Source organism: Rhipicephalus microplus, chromosome 6 (genome assembly GCF_043290135.1).
Source record: "Rhipicephalus microplus isolate Deutch F79 chromosome 6, USDA_Rmic, whole genome shotgun sequence".
Lineage (NCBI taxonomy): Eukaryota > Metazoa > Arthropoda > Arachnida > Ixodida > Ixodidae > Rhipicephalus > Rhipicephalus microplus.
The window spans coordinates 120,920,412-120,936,840 of record NC_134705.1 but is presented as its reverse complement, the minus strand read 5'-3'; the positions used below and the strand labels follow the sequence as shown (position 1 = coordinate 120,936,840).

The following is a 16,429-nucleotide window of genomic DNA, read 5'->3' as shown; positions in this document are numbered from 1 at the left end:
AGAAGCGTCTGTGGCTATTATGTTCTTTATTTCCGCATGAGCTATGTAGTCTTCTAACCTGTCATTTAAGTAACTCGAAGATTGAAACTTAGATAGTGGGGGAAAAATTTCATCACATTCTATCGTAATATTGTGATTTAATGCTTTGGTTCCAATTACCGATCTGATATCCACCTTTATGCTTTCAAGTTTCTTTTGTACAAAAATAATCTGGGGAGTACGAAAGCGTGGCCAGTGAGCGAGGAAGAAGGCGTCGGGGTCACTAATAAAGGCATATGCAGACCGTCTCGCTGATAAGCCGTAAAATTTCAAGTATGTTTGTACTGTTAAGATACGGAATCGGCAAAGAATAGTTGGTATGCGAGCTTCCTGATATAGTACATTAATAGAGACATACCTGGGGAGTCGCAAACACAACCGTAACGCTTCTCGCTCTAATAGAACTAACGGTTTAATTTTGTACGTAGGGCCACCCGAAAATAATATACATCCAAATTCGAGTATTGGGCGCATGTACATTTTATATATCATTAATAATGTGTGTCTACGTAACCCATATTTTCTGTTGCTCAACCTTCGCAATAAGCCTGAAGCTCGTTGTGCCTTTGCCACGTTATAGTCTATGTGAGGGCTCCAGTTAAGTTTCTCGTTATAAATAATGCCCAAATATTTGATAGACTCTACTTGTGGAATCGGTTCCTGATTATAAAGTACTGAAATTTGAATAGAATCTGCTATAGGGAACACCAGGAGCGCACTTTTACTTATGTTTAGAGACAATGAAATTGAATGCAGCCAAATTTCAAGAGAATACATGTACTTTTGCAATTTTTGATGCAAAGAATAAATGTCACTATCTGCAACGAAAAATGCAATGTCGTCTGCATAAATGTAGACAGTGATATCTCGTTCAATGGGAATTGAGCTCATCAACACATTGAATAACAGCGGAGATAGGACCGCCCCTTGAGGTACTCCACGTTGCTGTTTGAATTTAGATGAGTGACATCCATCCTTTGCACAATAAAATTCTCTCGATTTTAGAAACTCTGCCACCCAATCAACAATATAACGCGGAAAGTCACATTCGTGTAAAGAATTCAATAAAATTGAGTGCTCAACGCTATCATAAGCTTTAGCTATGTCTAGTGTTACTAGTACCGCGTATTGTCGTCTTTTTCGGGCAAGCTGTATTCGGCTCTCTAAGTCGGCATGAGCACACCAAATTGAGCATTCGCTACGAAAACCTATTTGAAATGGTTTCAATATTAGCTTGTCAGCCATCCAACCTTTTATTCTATTATTGAGAACTCTCTCTATAATTTTGATCAGGTGAGATGTTAGAGAGATTGGTCTGATGTTGTCAATGTTAAAACCTGACCCTTGTTTTTTTAATATGGGAATCACTCTAGCTATTTTCCAGTCATGTGGTATCCAGGCATTGCTTAAGGAATAGTTTATAAGGTTGAGGACGTCGCCGGGTGATATCTGGAATAAAATTTTAATCATAGGAACTGTTATACCGTCAGGACCAGGAGCCGAAGAGGGTAAGTTTCTAATTACGCTTGACATTTCGGACAATGTCACTTTTTCGTAGTCAGTCTTTATAGAGGACTTTTGCCAGTTGATTGTCAAAGTCGACGAAAATCTGTTAGCTAAACCTCTTCCGATTGCCTCTAACGAATTAGTCATTTCTTCCGTCGATAACCTGTCATAATCAGAGTTAGCTAGAGACGGCAGAATTTTGCGCGATCTCATATATCGGAATAACGCTTTCTTATTTCTAGGTTTGGAAAGAAAGTCGAAATGTTTTTTGTCATAGTCTTCTTTAGCTTTAGCCACGGTGCGCTTAAATGTAGCAGCAATAAACTTGTAATCTGCCCAATTTTTGGGGGACTGATTATGAATTAGCTGCTTCCAAGCCGCTTGTCGTCGTCTATGATCACGAGAGCACTCAGAATTCCACCACTGGCTACAAGGCTTTCTCGTATCAGACTCAATAGAAAATTCTGCTTTTTTGAACGTTCTTTTAATTACCGCACTTAATTTCATGGCTTTATTTTCATCGTTGTCTTCAGTGGGGGTAGTCAAAGCAACTTCTAGGTCATTTTTAAATTTGGAATAATTGATAAAGGTTCGAGCTTGGGAGTAAGATGGAATAATGGGGCAAGAAATTTCAAACAGTACTGGTAAGTGGTCACTGTTGGTGGCGCAGTCTAGAGTAGTCCAAGATACGCTAGAAATACCCGAGCTTATAAAACTCAAATCTAAGGCAGAGCGGGATCGGTCTCGGATAAATGTGGGAGTTCTAGCGTTGAGGCATGATAAATTATGGTCTATAGACCAGTCCCACAAGCGTTGTCCACATTGATCAGTCCTAAAACCCCAACTAGTGTGGTGAGAATTAAAATCTCCAACCATAATTTTTTCTGTGCACCACGAACTAACAGCCATGTCTAAACATCGCGTGTCTTGTACACCCAGAGGAAAGTAAAGATTTACCAGAGAGAAGGGAGAGCATCCAGGCAAGGTGATGTCTAAAGCGAAAATTTCACATTCGGGGGATATACTTTTGTACGAAGTTTTGATCTTTGAACTAATTTTATTATTGACAAAGAACGCTAAACCTCCACCTTTGGATGGGCGATCCAGGCGAAAAGACCGGAAATTAGGTAGGTAAAACGAATTATGTGCTGACAGCCACGTTTCTTGCAGTGCAATAATGTCTGGATTGAATTTACAAGATAAATACAATAAATCTGTACTAGCTGAATGAATAGATCGGCAGTTCCAATGAAGAATTTTGATAGAACCTATCATTTTGACAGAATTGTTTCGGCAACTACCTTATCTAAAATGCTGTCTTTAAGAAAATCGCTCTTCGATAGGTTCTCCTTCTGGTATTTTTTGTTTTTTGAATGTTTTGAAGAGCCAGTATTTTTGGAGACAGGGGATCGAGTGCGCTTTAGGGATTTGATGTCCATGTCCATATCATCATAATCCTGATCATCCTCTAGTATGTCTTCACCTATCCTCTGGTTGTCTGTACAAGAGGGCCCTGCAGCCTGTACCCCTGAAGGAGATGACTCTGCGTCTGCTTCACTTGGTGGGAGAGTTACGTTGTCTTGGGAAGTATCCTTCATATCTCTTGGTGTCCCATATATTTGCGTCAACTGAGTGGCTACAATATGAGATAAGGAGTCACAAAGGGTGGTGGCCAGGCGATCTATAGCTTTCTCCATCGCTTTTTCAATCATGTCTGCAATGGACACTGAAAGAGAAGCTTCTAAAGTTGCATTATGTCGGGCTGCAACACCAGCATATCCCTGGGTTCTTGCCTGAATTTCAGCGATGGCGTCTTTTCGAGAACAGCGTCTGCGATCAACAATTTCCATAATTTGAGTCTCCCGCGCTTTGGCTGAGCAATTAGCGTTATCTGCGCAGTGCTGCTCATGACAAAGACAACACTTTTCTTCAGTACAATTGCATTCATTTGCAGTATGTGCCTCACCACATTTTCGGCATCTGGGAGCTGACCTACATCCTTTTAAAGTGTGTCCATAGCGCCAACATTTCTGACACTGGAGGGGACGAGGTGACAGTTGTTCGACTCTGAATATTAAAGGCCACGCCTTGATTTCAGTGGGGCGAATCGACCCGGCAAATGTGACAATTACAGACTCAGTAGGGATCTTTGTCTGTTCTACAACTCGTGAGCATCTATAAACTGCAATAGCACCTGCCTCAGAGAACATCTCTAGGACCTCAGCTGGAGTCATGTTGATGTCTACGCCTCGGACAATACCTCTGACGCATGCTAGGTGAGGAGGAATGAAGGCGCTCACCGGATTGGTAGCGAACATCGAGCATTTAAGTAAGTCTTTGACACAGAGCTGGTCAGGAGAAAAGCAGACAATGCCTCCCTTGCCAAACTGCCGGACCTCTGTGATGGTGTGATAGTGAGTTGTCGCTGCTTTGAGTTCCGACTGGATCACTTTAGGGTTTTTCATCTTAATGACTCCGTCGTTGCTTGGGACTAGGGCCACAGGAACGGAAGCGACGCCATTGCGTAGGAACTGGTCCACTGGTAGCTCCTGCGGTGAAAGAGAAGCAGACCAGAGATAAGTCCCTGGTCCAGGCGAAGAAAGCGGCATCTGTCTGGATTGACTAGCCAGAAGGGTACTAGCTAATCAATGCTAAGGCTTTAGATACGCCTATCCAAGAAGAAATTCAGTAGAGGCTACTCAGATTTCAGCCAAACCCCCAGAGCAAGCAAGCGTGCGAGCGCACTCCAGTACTGAAAGTACTCCGAAAGCCTCCGAGTGAGCGTTTCTCTTTCTCTTCTTCTGTGTTACGAGTGCACGCGCACAAATCAAAGCACGGCCTTTCTCAGTGCATGAGAAACGGTGATGATGACGATGATGACGAGTCTGAGAGAGCCTCACCTGTGCACCGCTATCATGGAGGAACGAATATTTCTTGCTCCATGACGGCGGTCAATCGGCAACGCCACCACAAGGAAAGGCACTGGGAAGGGCTTCTTAACTCATGTGGTAGCTCTTGGCCAGTCCCACATTGCCAGTGTGTGCCACTGTTTCAAGGATTCATACTCTGATGTACTACAACTGTCTCTGTGCGAGCTCCACACGCATTAGTGGCCCTGTTATGTATAGGTCACAGCGTAAAAAAACTATAGACCATCTTCCCGAAGCTGCTTCGCAACCCTTATGGGGTGCGAAGGAGCAGTGGTGCGCTCGGCGTTGACACGGCTTAAGCTTTTTAATGTGCGGAGGGAGCCCTTAAGGGGGGCGTCGTCTGCTGTCGTGTTGCCGTCGTCGGTTGGCGCAACGCTTAATGTGTAGCATAGTGGCTTGTGCTCACGCCAAGGAGAAGTATCTGTCCTCTCGTACTTTGAGTGCCTTGGTGATGATCACTTAGTGTAACAAAGAGAAAAATGACTTAAAGATGAAAAAAAAATGAAGAAAGCCGTCATAAAATAGAAAGAGAAAGAAAACGAAATGGATAAAAAATAGACAGAATGAGATAGAAAAAGAGATAAAGAGAGATGAATAAATGAATATAAATAATAATAGCGAAAATAAACAGAAAACCGAATTAAGAGCAACAAAGAAGGTTGCCCAGCTCCGTAATTTCTTCAAGCTTGGCACCCCTACAGATAGACGCCGCTTTAATTTTCTTTCCTTGTGGCTTTATTGTTTCTTGATTTCACATGTTTTTGTGCGTCTTCATTATTGTTGTAGTTGGAATAGGTGGCTATAATTTAACCGACCCTTCCATGTTCTTACGCTACAACTAAATAAAAAACAGCTATAGAAACAGAAAAAAACAAAGGGGAGAGCACGCGCGCGCGTCGTGTTTCATGTGCGAGTTCATCAGTATCATCATCAACATCTGCGCGTGGCTCGAAGCTCGCGAAGCAGGAGCTGCTGGTCTTCTTCGAAAAGCACATCTTGGTTCACCGCTACGATCGTGTCTTACCAGCGAGTTCGTTCCACTGTGCCAAGGCCATGGGTCGTCTCCAGTGCAGCTCCATCGTGGAGCCGCTGGGCGACGAGACGTCGAGCAGCATCTGGGAGCAGGCCCGTGAGAAGCTTAAGCCTTTCGTCGAGACGGAACTGAAGGTATGTGGGCGCGTGCTTTGCAAGGGATTGCCAGCGGCGGCTTGCACAGTTTCGCACGTTTTTTGCAGACGGCTCTACTAACGAAGAGCTAAAAGAGTTAGGGCAGGGTCTTGTGATGTCATTGAAGCTTCAGTTTCATTATTTTCATTTCACCCGAGAGGAGGTGTTGTGTATGCGTCTCCGTCCTGTATGTGTGTCTGTTTGCTTGAGAATAAAGGGGAAATTTGAGACTGTTTGTAGTCCTTCGATGCAGTTAGAGACTGTTACGCCTGCGAGTTCACACCGAATGTCAATGCTTCTGCAAAAGGCAATCTGTGTCAAGGCCAGCAATCGAGCCCGCCTGACGCGATCAACTCAACGACGTCATGAAGCGGTGGTGCCGGTCTGTCACGCAACGCACCGCGAGCTCCCTCAGCTCGCGAGCCCGTTGAAGCTATCGGCGCTTTCCAGCCTGGCGAATCTTACGCAATGTGTGGGAATGTCACTCTTCCTTCACTCTAAGCCAAAACGGAGCAACAGGGGTATAGGGGTTGCTCTTTTCAGGGAGCATTGCATTGCCACTCCCATTACTCTCCTAAAAGGAGTAACTGCAGAGGGAGGAACCGTTGCTCTCCTTTCAGTTCCTCCTTCGGGGGATGAACAGTTACTCCCTCCAGTTCCTCCCTGCAGACCAACAGTTACTCCCACCAGTTGCTCCCTGCCGACCAACCATTACTCCCACCAGTTGCTCTTCTAAGAGCAACAGTTACTCTTTACCGTTCCTCCCACGTGTTCGCAGTTACTCTCTGAAAACCAACTGCACATGCTTCCAGTTACTCCTTGGGGAAATGAGTATTTATCTCGAGTATGCTTGTCACACGCTTAACACATGGCGAGAGCTCCTTGGAAGAGCACTGCTTGGGTGCTTCTAACACAAAAAGTGGACAATATTGAAAGGAAAATAAATGCTTTATTGTTCTTCTTATGAGGCGACGTGTGACCACACGTAAAAGTAGACTTCGCCACACCACAGCCAGCACTAAACAAACACCATAATACATCAAAGGTTTTCTGCGTCATCCGTGGAAAAACAATCTTGAATTTCTAGCATAGGGCAGTCTGTGTCATCATTGGTGAGAGAAGGGCAACTTCTCCAATTCTGAAGAACTCAAGTTTCGCAGCTGGTGTTTCCATCAGGCTAGCGCAGCAGAACGTCACCGCAGGCATATGTGAAGCATCTCATTGCTGCAAGAAAAAAAATAGAAGTGTGAGGTTAAACATGCCAGAATCAATTCATTACAATGAGTCACACACACTGCAGCAGCGCTTACATTCTAGGATGTCTACTGCAAAACGAAATGTGAAAAAAAGGAAGGTTCGGCCAAACGTTACTTGGCAAGCCATATAAATGCTGATGTGGTAGACGCTCTTCACATGATGTCTCAGACAGCAATATTCTGGAAGAAAATGTGCAGCACCTCAACAGGGCATATTTGTAGTAGTTAAAGATACCCTTAGGTTCAGTTAACTTGTTTGCTATACACAGCCAAGTGACATTTCTATGAGCCCATTCACCAATGGGCATTCTAAATGAGGCCATGTGTGTGGCAAATAACACGTACTGTTCGCTCATGTTAAAATACTTATTTAGCTCGTGCACATAGTTGCTCTCGATTCTACTGTTCTATCATACGCTGCTGCGTCTTGAATTGTGCAATACCTGTAGGCACAAGCCAAGCATGCAAAGCCTGCTTGAAAGCAACCATTTGCAGAGGCTACATGATAATCTTCAGTATATTTCTTTGTACCTGACGCAAACCGCTGGACAAAACTATAGACAAATAAATGTAGACCATGCTACCTTCAAAAAATGCTTGAAATTTAGAAAACTAGGGTGCATTTGTTCACTCGGTTGACGAGTCACAGCCACGAGATATGTAAACGAAGCAATATATCTTAAGGCATGCACAGATATTCTGATTCTTTGTTTGACAGTGTCACAGATAGCTTGCCAATACATATATATTTGAGAACAACAAGATGTGAAGCTTTTATTAGTTCAACGTCTTGTTGGTTCACAGCCAAACAGGTTACTGCTTGTTAGACAAATTGGAATAAGCACACCATGGTTTCCAAAAAAAAAAAGCATTATTAGAAGTTGGCTCCCGGTGTGAATGTCTGCCTATTTATTTTGTACTGCCTTATACATGTGCCACAAAGACATTTGTTGAGGATGTGCTACCAGTCAAGCCAAGATCTCATACTTGGTCAATGTGATGGAAATACAAACATTAGAAACACTGCCACCTCTAGTAAGAGCATAACACTTCAGTATCTTGGACTAGCAAAGAGGTGCACAAGAAAGTTAAGCCCACTCTTGCGGAACTTTGAACGCGAATATTTCAGAGTGGGGGAGGTCAACATGCTGTGGCACTTTTAAACCCACGAAACATCTGCAGAAAACAGGGTAAAGGCAAGTCAAGAAACGCTGTTATGAAGGCCTGCGCATGGACAGCTATGTGAATCTAGGCCCAAGTGTTATGCCTTGTGCAAGCCAAAATCCAAGTAAATAGGGAAAGCATACTTTTAGGAGTACCAGCGTAAACAAATCTTGGCAGTTGGCTTTTTAGTACAAACAGCAATCCCTGCAATGAAAACATAAACATTTTATCTTAACGGTAATAGTGTGAGCACACACACGGGCCAGCGGAGCCATGTCGAATTGTCAGTGCCAGAGTAACCATGTGGCATAATGAACTATTCTCTGGCCAACACATGCACAGTTTGCCCCTAAAAAGCGATGCTTTCATATACGTAGTACAAAAAGTCTGCACTTACCAAAATTCACTTGCTTTCTGTACTTTAGCATCGTTGGGAGCATCTTTATCTGCAGTATAAATATTTGTGTCATATCCCTGAAAAAAAGTAAAAGACATGCATCAAATATTGTTTCATTTGGTAGCAGTGAAGTCAGGTTAAGAACAGCCAAGTGGGAATAAGCCTAATTATGTGCATGCGGCAAACTCCAAACGGCGTTATTGAGGTTGTCGAAATTTTCGTCGATTGGTATTAACGTCGATATGTGACTTCAACGGCATGCCAAGTTTTCACAGCGCATAAAGATTTCATGATGCAGAATAATGACAGCGCTAACGAGAACATACAGCATTTATGATTGTCTTTTACAATATTCAGTTTTGCTAAGGTTTTGCATCACTAAAGAAATCTGAAAGATTTGGGTCATTCCTCCTCCAATTGTTCTGTCAATATGTAAACTGCTCGCTTGATGGTGCGCTTATAAAATAGTACGTTCAGCGCAGAGGTGAAGCAAGTGACGCAGTGATGTGGGCAGATTTTTTTTTTAGGCGTGCGGGGAGGGGGGGGGGGGGGTCCGCTTATCTGAATAGGCCGGGCAAGTGAATATGGTCGTCAATTTGGGCTCCCTACGCCCGGCCTAAAAAAATTCTGTGCGCAACCGCCTGGATATGCCAGTGAAGTGATGTGACAATGATTTGTTCACTTACTGATTTACATACACTTTACATCTCTAAAAAATGCGGCCCAAGGCCCCAACACTCAGCCGTTAACATTACATAAAGCCAATGGTAGAAAAGTGCCAGTATGAATGCAGCTACAACCCCGCCCCAATGTTTTTTCAAGCGAGGTAGTGTTGCGGAAATGAACTTTTAACTGCAAAAGTACACTGGCACTGCAGTGGTGACAGGGGAAGCAAGAGGGTATGCAGGCGGTAATAGAGGTAATTTAGTCCGATACGGCTAGCAATGGATACGGTGAATAAGAGCAAATCATTTCTCTTTCAATAACGCAACCACTCAACAATGTATTGTAAGAGCATTAAATGTTGCTGGAAATGCCACTCACCTGCACGCTGATGCATGCACAGTCCTTTGTCTGACGAGCGAACAGGCTTGCAGATAGCTGAAGACGTGTTTACGATGTGTTTGTCCACCCAGCAGCAAAATCCACAACTACTTCGCGCTCCATAAAGATAAATATACACTAACCTTCATCACGAATAAGTAGAAACGCAAATCTGCGACACACACACACGATCAAAACATAGCTCACAAGCTCGCACGTCCATGTGCTCGCCAACCACAGACCTTATGAAAATGAGTAAGTAGTGCGAACGCGAACCTAGTTGCGCCGAAAAAAAAAAAAAAAAACGTCGAGCAGAGGCAGCACAGGCGTCAGCGCAATAATTTCAGTGTGTTCTCCTAATACAATTATAAAAAGAACTGAGGTACACTAAAACTCATAAATAAATATAAAAAGTTGAGTGTAATTTTTATTTAGTGCTAGTCAACATAAACACTCAATAAAAATTACTTTGTAACTTACATCGTTTGCTACACTAGCGCCGCACTTGTCGTGCGGGCGCAGATGGCGCAGATTTGTCATTCTGCCCTCAAACTACACGGTGAAACGTGCTACTAAGTGTATGGCTGATGAGAAGCGCGTCTGGTCCGCTTTTTTTTTTCTCCGATATATATGGGCGGGGGGGGGGGGGGGGCTCCTTATGCACGTGTTTCGGTGCTTGATCGACTTTGACGCCCTTACTTCGCGGACGAACGGCGTGTCTAGATTTTTTTATCGTTGTTTTGCACGTGTTTCGGCGTTCGGTCCACTTTGACGTGCCAACTCTCCATTCTGCTGCTGCGTGTGTTAGGTATTTGCCGTACTGTATTCTCACGCCTTCTGTGTTCAGCCAGCACTGCTATCTTATTATCTACGGATGCTAAAATAAATCACTGTTTTGGTTTGGTGAAGTTTGACACACAGAACAAACAATAATCTGGCCCATGAATATCAATGCGGGCGGCATGCATATTTGTGTGCGGTGCCCTGCCGGGGAGTAACCGTTGCGTGACGAGAGCATTTACAGCGGTTCCTCCTTCCGTTGCTCCCATACAAACTTAAGATGAATACAGTTGCTCCCCCATTCTCGAACAAGTCGGCCATCTTGTTCCGCTTGGTCTTTTCGGAGAGTAACAGTCGGTCTGAAGGAGTAAAAACAGCCGTTGCTCCCATTTTGGCCATTTTTGGCTTAGAGTGTTGACTGCAACCACGCGCAGCAATCGGCGCCTTCGTGTCTGGCGAGTCTTACGCAATGCGTGGCAATATCCCTCGTCCTTGGTGCCACCACGTGTAGCGGCGGGCCCCATTAGAGGATTCCGACATCACGGCAGCGGCGCTTCTGGTTGGACATTTGGTTACTCAAAGGATTCACCCGGTGCCTATAAAAAAAGCCCTTCGGCGCGTCGCCAGCAGTAGACCTATGTGTCAAAGAAGAGAGCGCGGCTCTTCGAGTCTCTAAGCTGTCGGCCCCAGTGCTGAATTCGTGACACCTCTATTTTTTTGCTGAACATAAACCTTGCCTTAACTCACCGTCGTCTCGCCCGTTCGCCTATCAGCTTTGCGCAGAAGCAGTCGCGAGCTGAGTAACACGCGCTACCAAACGGCTGGTGGCCGTGTCGGCGGAGTTCGGAGCAGTGGCGCCTTCGGGACCGTGTTGGCGTCTCGTCTTCGTAACTGGAGACAAGGAGACGAGACAAGCATGATCCTATTAATTGGAGCGCCTGCCTGCAACGTTTTTTTATGTGTGTCTTAGTTGGACACTGCAAAGTTCAACACAGATTAGCTTTCCGTTATGTTCAAGATTGTCCGAGAAGTAAGTGCTTACTAAGCACGCTCGAGTTTTAAAAAAATGTTACGCAATTGCACACGAAGAAACAACGCATTTTTGGCGCCATCGCTGCATAATTAAGAAGAAACTTCACTAACGAGGCAGGAAAGAGTGACACATAGACGTAAAGGGGCCCTGCAACAATTTGGAACATCATCAGAAAATGCTGCCGAACGGTAGCAGAGGCTCAATATAGCGCAGCACACGGCCTGGAATTCATGATAAATTATCAAAGTCAGCTAAGAAATTCGCTTCTGTCGAAAAAGGACGATACAAGCTAAAACCTTTATTGTCTTAGCCATTGCATCAGCCATTGCTTGATTTGAGCTTCCCACGCTCTGTCGTTACTTGGGCCATCGTGGGAGGCCGTGACTTGTTCAAGCGAGCACGCGTGATTGCACTGAAAAATCACGTAGTCGAAAAAAAAAACTATGAAAAAGTGCTGAATATTACGAGGCGTGCCTGACGTATTTTCTTTCTCCGTGCCGTCCCGCTTTGCTTAGCTTCCCGCACTTTCGTTGGGACGACAAAAGAGAGAATGCAATTGCAGCGTGCGACAAATCTTAGTGACTCCACTCGTACTGTACAGATACTAAAAATGTTTTCGGCGGTTATTTTGTGAGGCAATAAGCTCTTTCAATGAATTCATTGCAAGGCCACTTCAAAAAGTGTTGCAGGGTTTCTCTGCATAATCTAGTTGGTGAGCTAGGTTTGTGCTGATTCTTTCTTAGCAATTAATCTTCACTTCCAAGCTCTAAAAGGTCCTTGAGAAACCACTGGCCTATTTCGCTGCTGGCATCTCCTAAACTGTGTTCATCATACCCCTTTGTGAGCTGCAAAAACCTGGTAATGGACGAGCGCAGTGCGTGCAGAGTAGCCCGAATACTTTTATATGTGTCTTTGACAAGGCTATTGTAATTTTCACCCACTTACAAATCAACACTCAAGCCTGCATGGGCGAAAATTCATAAAAAAAATTAAAAGGGGGGACAAATTTGCCGTGGCAGGTATTCTGTTCAGTATTATCTGTAACAGATTGAGTGCTAGTTGATTTCAGTAGTTTCACAGAGCTGAGAGGTATTGAACCCGGGTACACGCTACAAAGTATAAATGCGATGAAAAATGTTAAGTTCGCTATGGCCCACTGTGAAGCCATTCAGACACATCATGTTGGCAACCAGCATCTCCCCTCTCTTCTATCTGAGCACAAGAGGGGTTCAGTACTTCCCTGCCCCCCAGCTCTACGTCTTACGCCACCGCAAGCTTGCACTTATCGTTAGAGCTTTACGTAAGCTCCAGTGGTACCTAATTTAGAAATTGCCTCTCTGGTAGAGTACACTGTATCTCTCGTGCAAGCAAACATGTGGCATTAATCCTACTGTATTGTTAAAGTACACCATCATAATTGAAAAGCGGCTTGCGTGCAGCGTGGATAAAGCACGCGAACTATTTCACTCGTACATCCTGCGCAGGTACGCGACCTCTTCTTCTCCAACAAGAACGAGATGGATAACATAGCAAAGCTGCAGGCCCGCGATGCCTTGTGGCGCTTTAGCTGTGGCAACAAGCGCACCACCATTATAGCGGTGCGCGACGTACTGGAGAAGTACCAGATGAAACGCATGTTGCAGTTTCTCAACTCGGTTATCCGCGACGCTCTGGGCGGCACCCTCTTCCGCAAGCCCATCATCAGCGCCAACGCGCAACCGCTGCTCAAGCAGTGGGGCAAGACTATCGTTGTCGCTTGCCGTGCGTTCGCGGACCAGCACCTGGACAGGTACAGTACCAATGCTTTCTTCAATCTTTTTAAATGCGAAGCATTTTTTAACGAACGTCGGCGAATTGGAGCATATCTATCTATCTATCTATCTATCTATCTATCTATCTATCTATCTATCTATCTATCTATCTATCTATCTATCTATCTATCTATCTATCTATCTATCTATCTATCTATCTATCTATCTATCTATCTATCTATCTATCTATCTATCTATCTATCTATCTATCTATCTATCTATCTATCTATCTATCTATCTATCTATCTATCTATCTATCTATCTATCTATCTATCTATCTATCTATCTATCTATCTATCTATCTATCTATCTATCTATCTATCTATCTATCTATCTATCTATCTATCTATCTATCTATCTATCTATCTATCTATCTATCTATCTATCTATCTATCTATCTATCTATCTATCTATCTATCTATCTATCTATCTATCTATCTATCTATCTATCTAGCTAGCTAGCTAGCTAGCTAGCTAGCTAGCTGTCTGTCTGTCTGTCTGTCTGCCTATCTATCTATCTATCTATCTATCTATCTATCTATCTATCTATCTATCTATCTATCTATCTATCTATCTATCTATCTATCTATCTATCTATCTATCTATCTATCTATCTATCTATCTAGTGGCTGGCTGGCTAGCTAGCCAGCCACTTACGTTTGGGTGCTCTCGTGGTCACCCCCTTAACTTGGCGTGAACCAAAATTAGCCTGGGAGGGTAAGGTGGTTCGACAAATATGACGCGCTCGTCACAATCCCATCACATACGTCGTCAACACATACCACCTGACAGTGGCACATACCCATAATCAGGTATGTGCCGCTGGTATGTGGGTATGTGGCACAGGTGATTGACACTTAGTATCCACCCAGGAACGATGACAACACACATTGGAAATTTTAACGCACGAGCGTTAATACCCGACATTGGTAGCGTCGACCCGTCGAATGCAAAGAATAATTGTCAGGGTCCCAGCTGGAATCGAACCCAAGCATTCTGCGTGGCATTGAGCATTTTACCACACAGCTACACCAGGTCTCGGAACGACTTTTCAAATAGTTACTAATCTTCGTGAAACGTCTTTAGTGGTTGCAGTGCTGCCTACCCAATTTTATAAACATTACATATGTACTCATTTGATACAGCCGCCACGTCAGGTTAATGCCAATCGTGATTAGTTGCCATGCCCTGAAGCTTGTTTATGTACAATATCCAGGGCCAGCATCCTCGCGAGCATCAGCGCTTCATATGAGCTTCTGGTGTTGCCAATACGCATGTTACAGTTGGCATCGTTGCGCAAGTGCAAACAACTGGTTATATAAACATCTGCAACTCTTCAACATATGTCTGTGCGTGCAACATTTGTACATATATTTAACGCCATTTCATGACGTGTTGCTCAATAAAAAAATCGCAACACGGTCACCTTCCCTCCGCATGCTTAGCATAACGTCGATTATGAGGCACGTGGGATCTGCCAAATTTTTTTTAGCACTAGCTCATTATTCGCTTCGTTATTGTGCATGCTGAAGTGGTAGTCAACTAAAGGGTATTGAAGTTTTTACATCGATCACACGTTTTGTAGCGCAACCTGGCCAACGAGATGCCACCTCTTGTCCTCTGTTGGTCATCTGGTGCTGAGATTTTGTTGCATAGAAGTGGCACAAGCTTGCTCTCTTCAAAGAACTGTGCTGGCCTGACACTCGAGATGGCATATTTTTGAAAGGTGGGTGGCAGGACAGGAACACGCCCGACGCTTTAGATGAATTCGTAGAACAACAGAGACGTTATCCGAAGGTTCTAGGTTTGGTTCCTACCGTCAGCAACTTGTCCGTTCATCCACTTCAATTTCTTCACGTTAATGCTTCATTGTCTGATAGTCTCATTGGGTGGTGTCTGGTAAAAAAAAAAGCCAGGCCTTCATCAACTCCTCTTGCTTCAAGCAGACGTGTATGCAATAATTTGTGAAGAGTGAATATCTTAAGTTTTCTATAGGACTTACCAACAACTTATCCTGCTACCCAGGTCATTGCACACGAAACGCGTCTTCGTGTTGGTCTGCAAGACGTACTACGGCAAAATCCGGTCCTGGTTTGTGGCTCAGGGTTTCAGCTTGATCGACCTGATGATCAGCAGCCTCTCCTGCCCCGACGATCTGACCATGTTTGCAAACGTCGCCAAACGCACCATAACGAAGCAGTTCCGCTGCTACATGACTAGTCTGGAGATGCCAATGAACTCGATGGCGGCCATGTTCAGCTGGACGAAAGGGATGCTACGCAGTACCAAGCTGGATAACGACTCCAGGCTAGTCGACTTTGCCAGGATGCTAGAGAAGGCGGTTGCCCAGCTTTTCCTGTCCAGGTACATGTCGCAAGACATCGAAATGTGTTTCGAAGGATTGGGCACCGTGCGCAGGAGGGACTATTTGAACACACTTGAATCAATCGCCAACGTAGCCGTGCAAATGGCGTCAGTGTACAAGCAAGTCTTCATGGAAGAGGCAATCGCCATAATAGTCGCCTTCTCCCAGCACAGGGCTGCACAGCACGTGTGGCTAATCTGTCTGCGATTCGCCGTTTCTGTGGGAAATCACTTGATTTTTTAAGTCTCTTTCTCTCAGGTACTATGGCGTTGGACTTCGTTTTGAGTAGGATAATTTTTTTGTTTCGGTAGATGGAAGCCACGGCAAGCAAAACGCACTGAGCTATCTTATATTTGCTAAGTCGTTCGTTTCGTTAGACGGATGCAACGACAAGTAGCAAGCGCTGGTTGCTTTCCGTTGTTATAATCTAAGAAATAAAAGAAACATTACGATCGAAACGCCCGTCTCATTTTTAACGCGTTGAATAGCTCGTTGTGCGTTAGTTTTGAGCGAGAACTGTTTTCCGCAAACCAAATACAAAAGATGCAAACAAATTTAATAGTTTTTTGGTTTGATTGAAAATCGAACCATGTTTAAAAATCCCATAGCTAGCCATTTCACCTCCCCCGAAATGTGGCCACCGCCACTGGGATGTGACCACCGCCATCATCGGGTTAGCAGCTCAGTACCTTAGCCACTTATCCACCACAGCACATTAGTCAGATACTTATCCAATCACTCAGAGTATTCTCAAGTGAAAGCAATGGGTTCGTTAGTTCGAGCAGTTTTCTTGATAATACAAGTGAATATTTTATCCATCAATTCTGTACCGCAATGTCCTTACTATCCGCTCAACCCTTTCAGTACGTAGTTTTAATGGTCTCAGCTCTAGGCATTATTAACATCATCACCAGCTGGCCGATTCCGCGGAAGATGA

General features: G+C 44.2%; 1 protein-coding gene across 1 annotated transcript; it reads left to right on the top strand.

The window, feature by feature from the left end:
• The first annotated feature begins 5,528 nt into the window (after positions 1-5,528).
• On the top strand, positions 5,529-15,735 carry LOC142766017 (isocitrate dehydrogenase [NADP] cytoplasmic-like). The gene is made up of 3 exons (XM_075867829.1): positions 5,529-5,642; positions 12,801-13,105; positions 15,153-15,735. Exons 1-3 carry the CDS (start codon positions 5,529-5,531, stop codon positions 15,733-15,735), a joined length of 1,002 nt encoding a protein of 333 aa, XP_075723944.1.
• Positions 15,736-16,429: the final 694 nt, after the last annotated feature.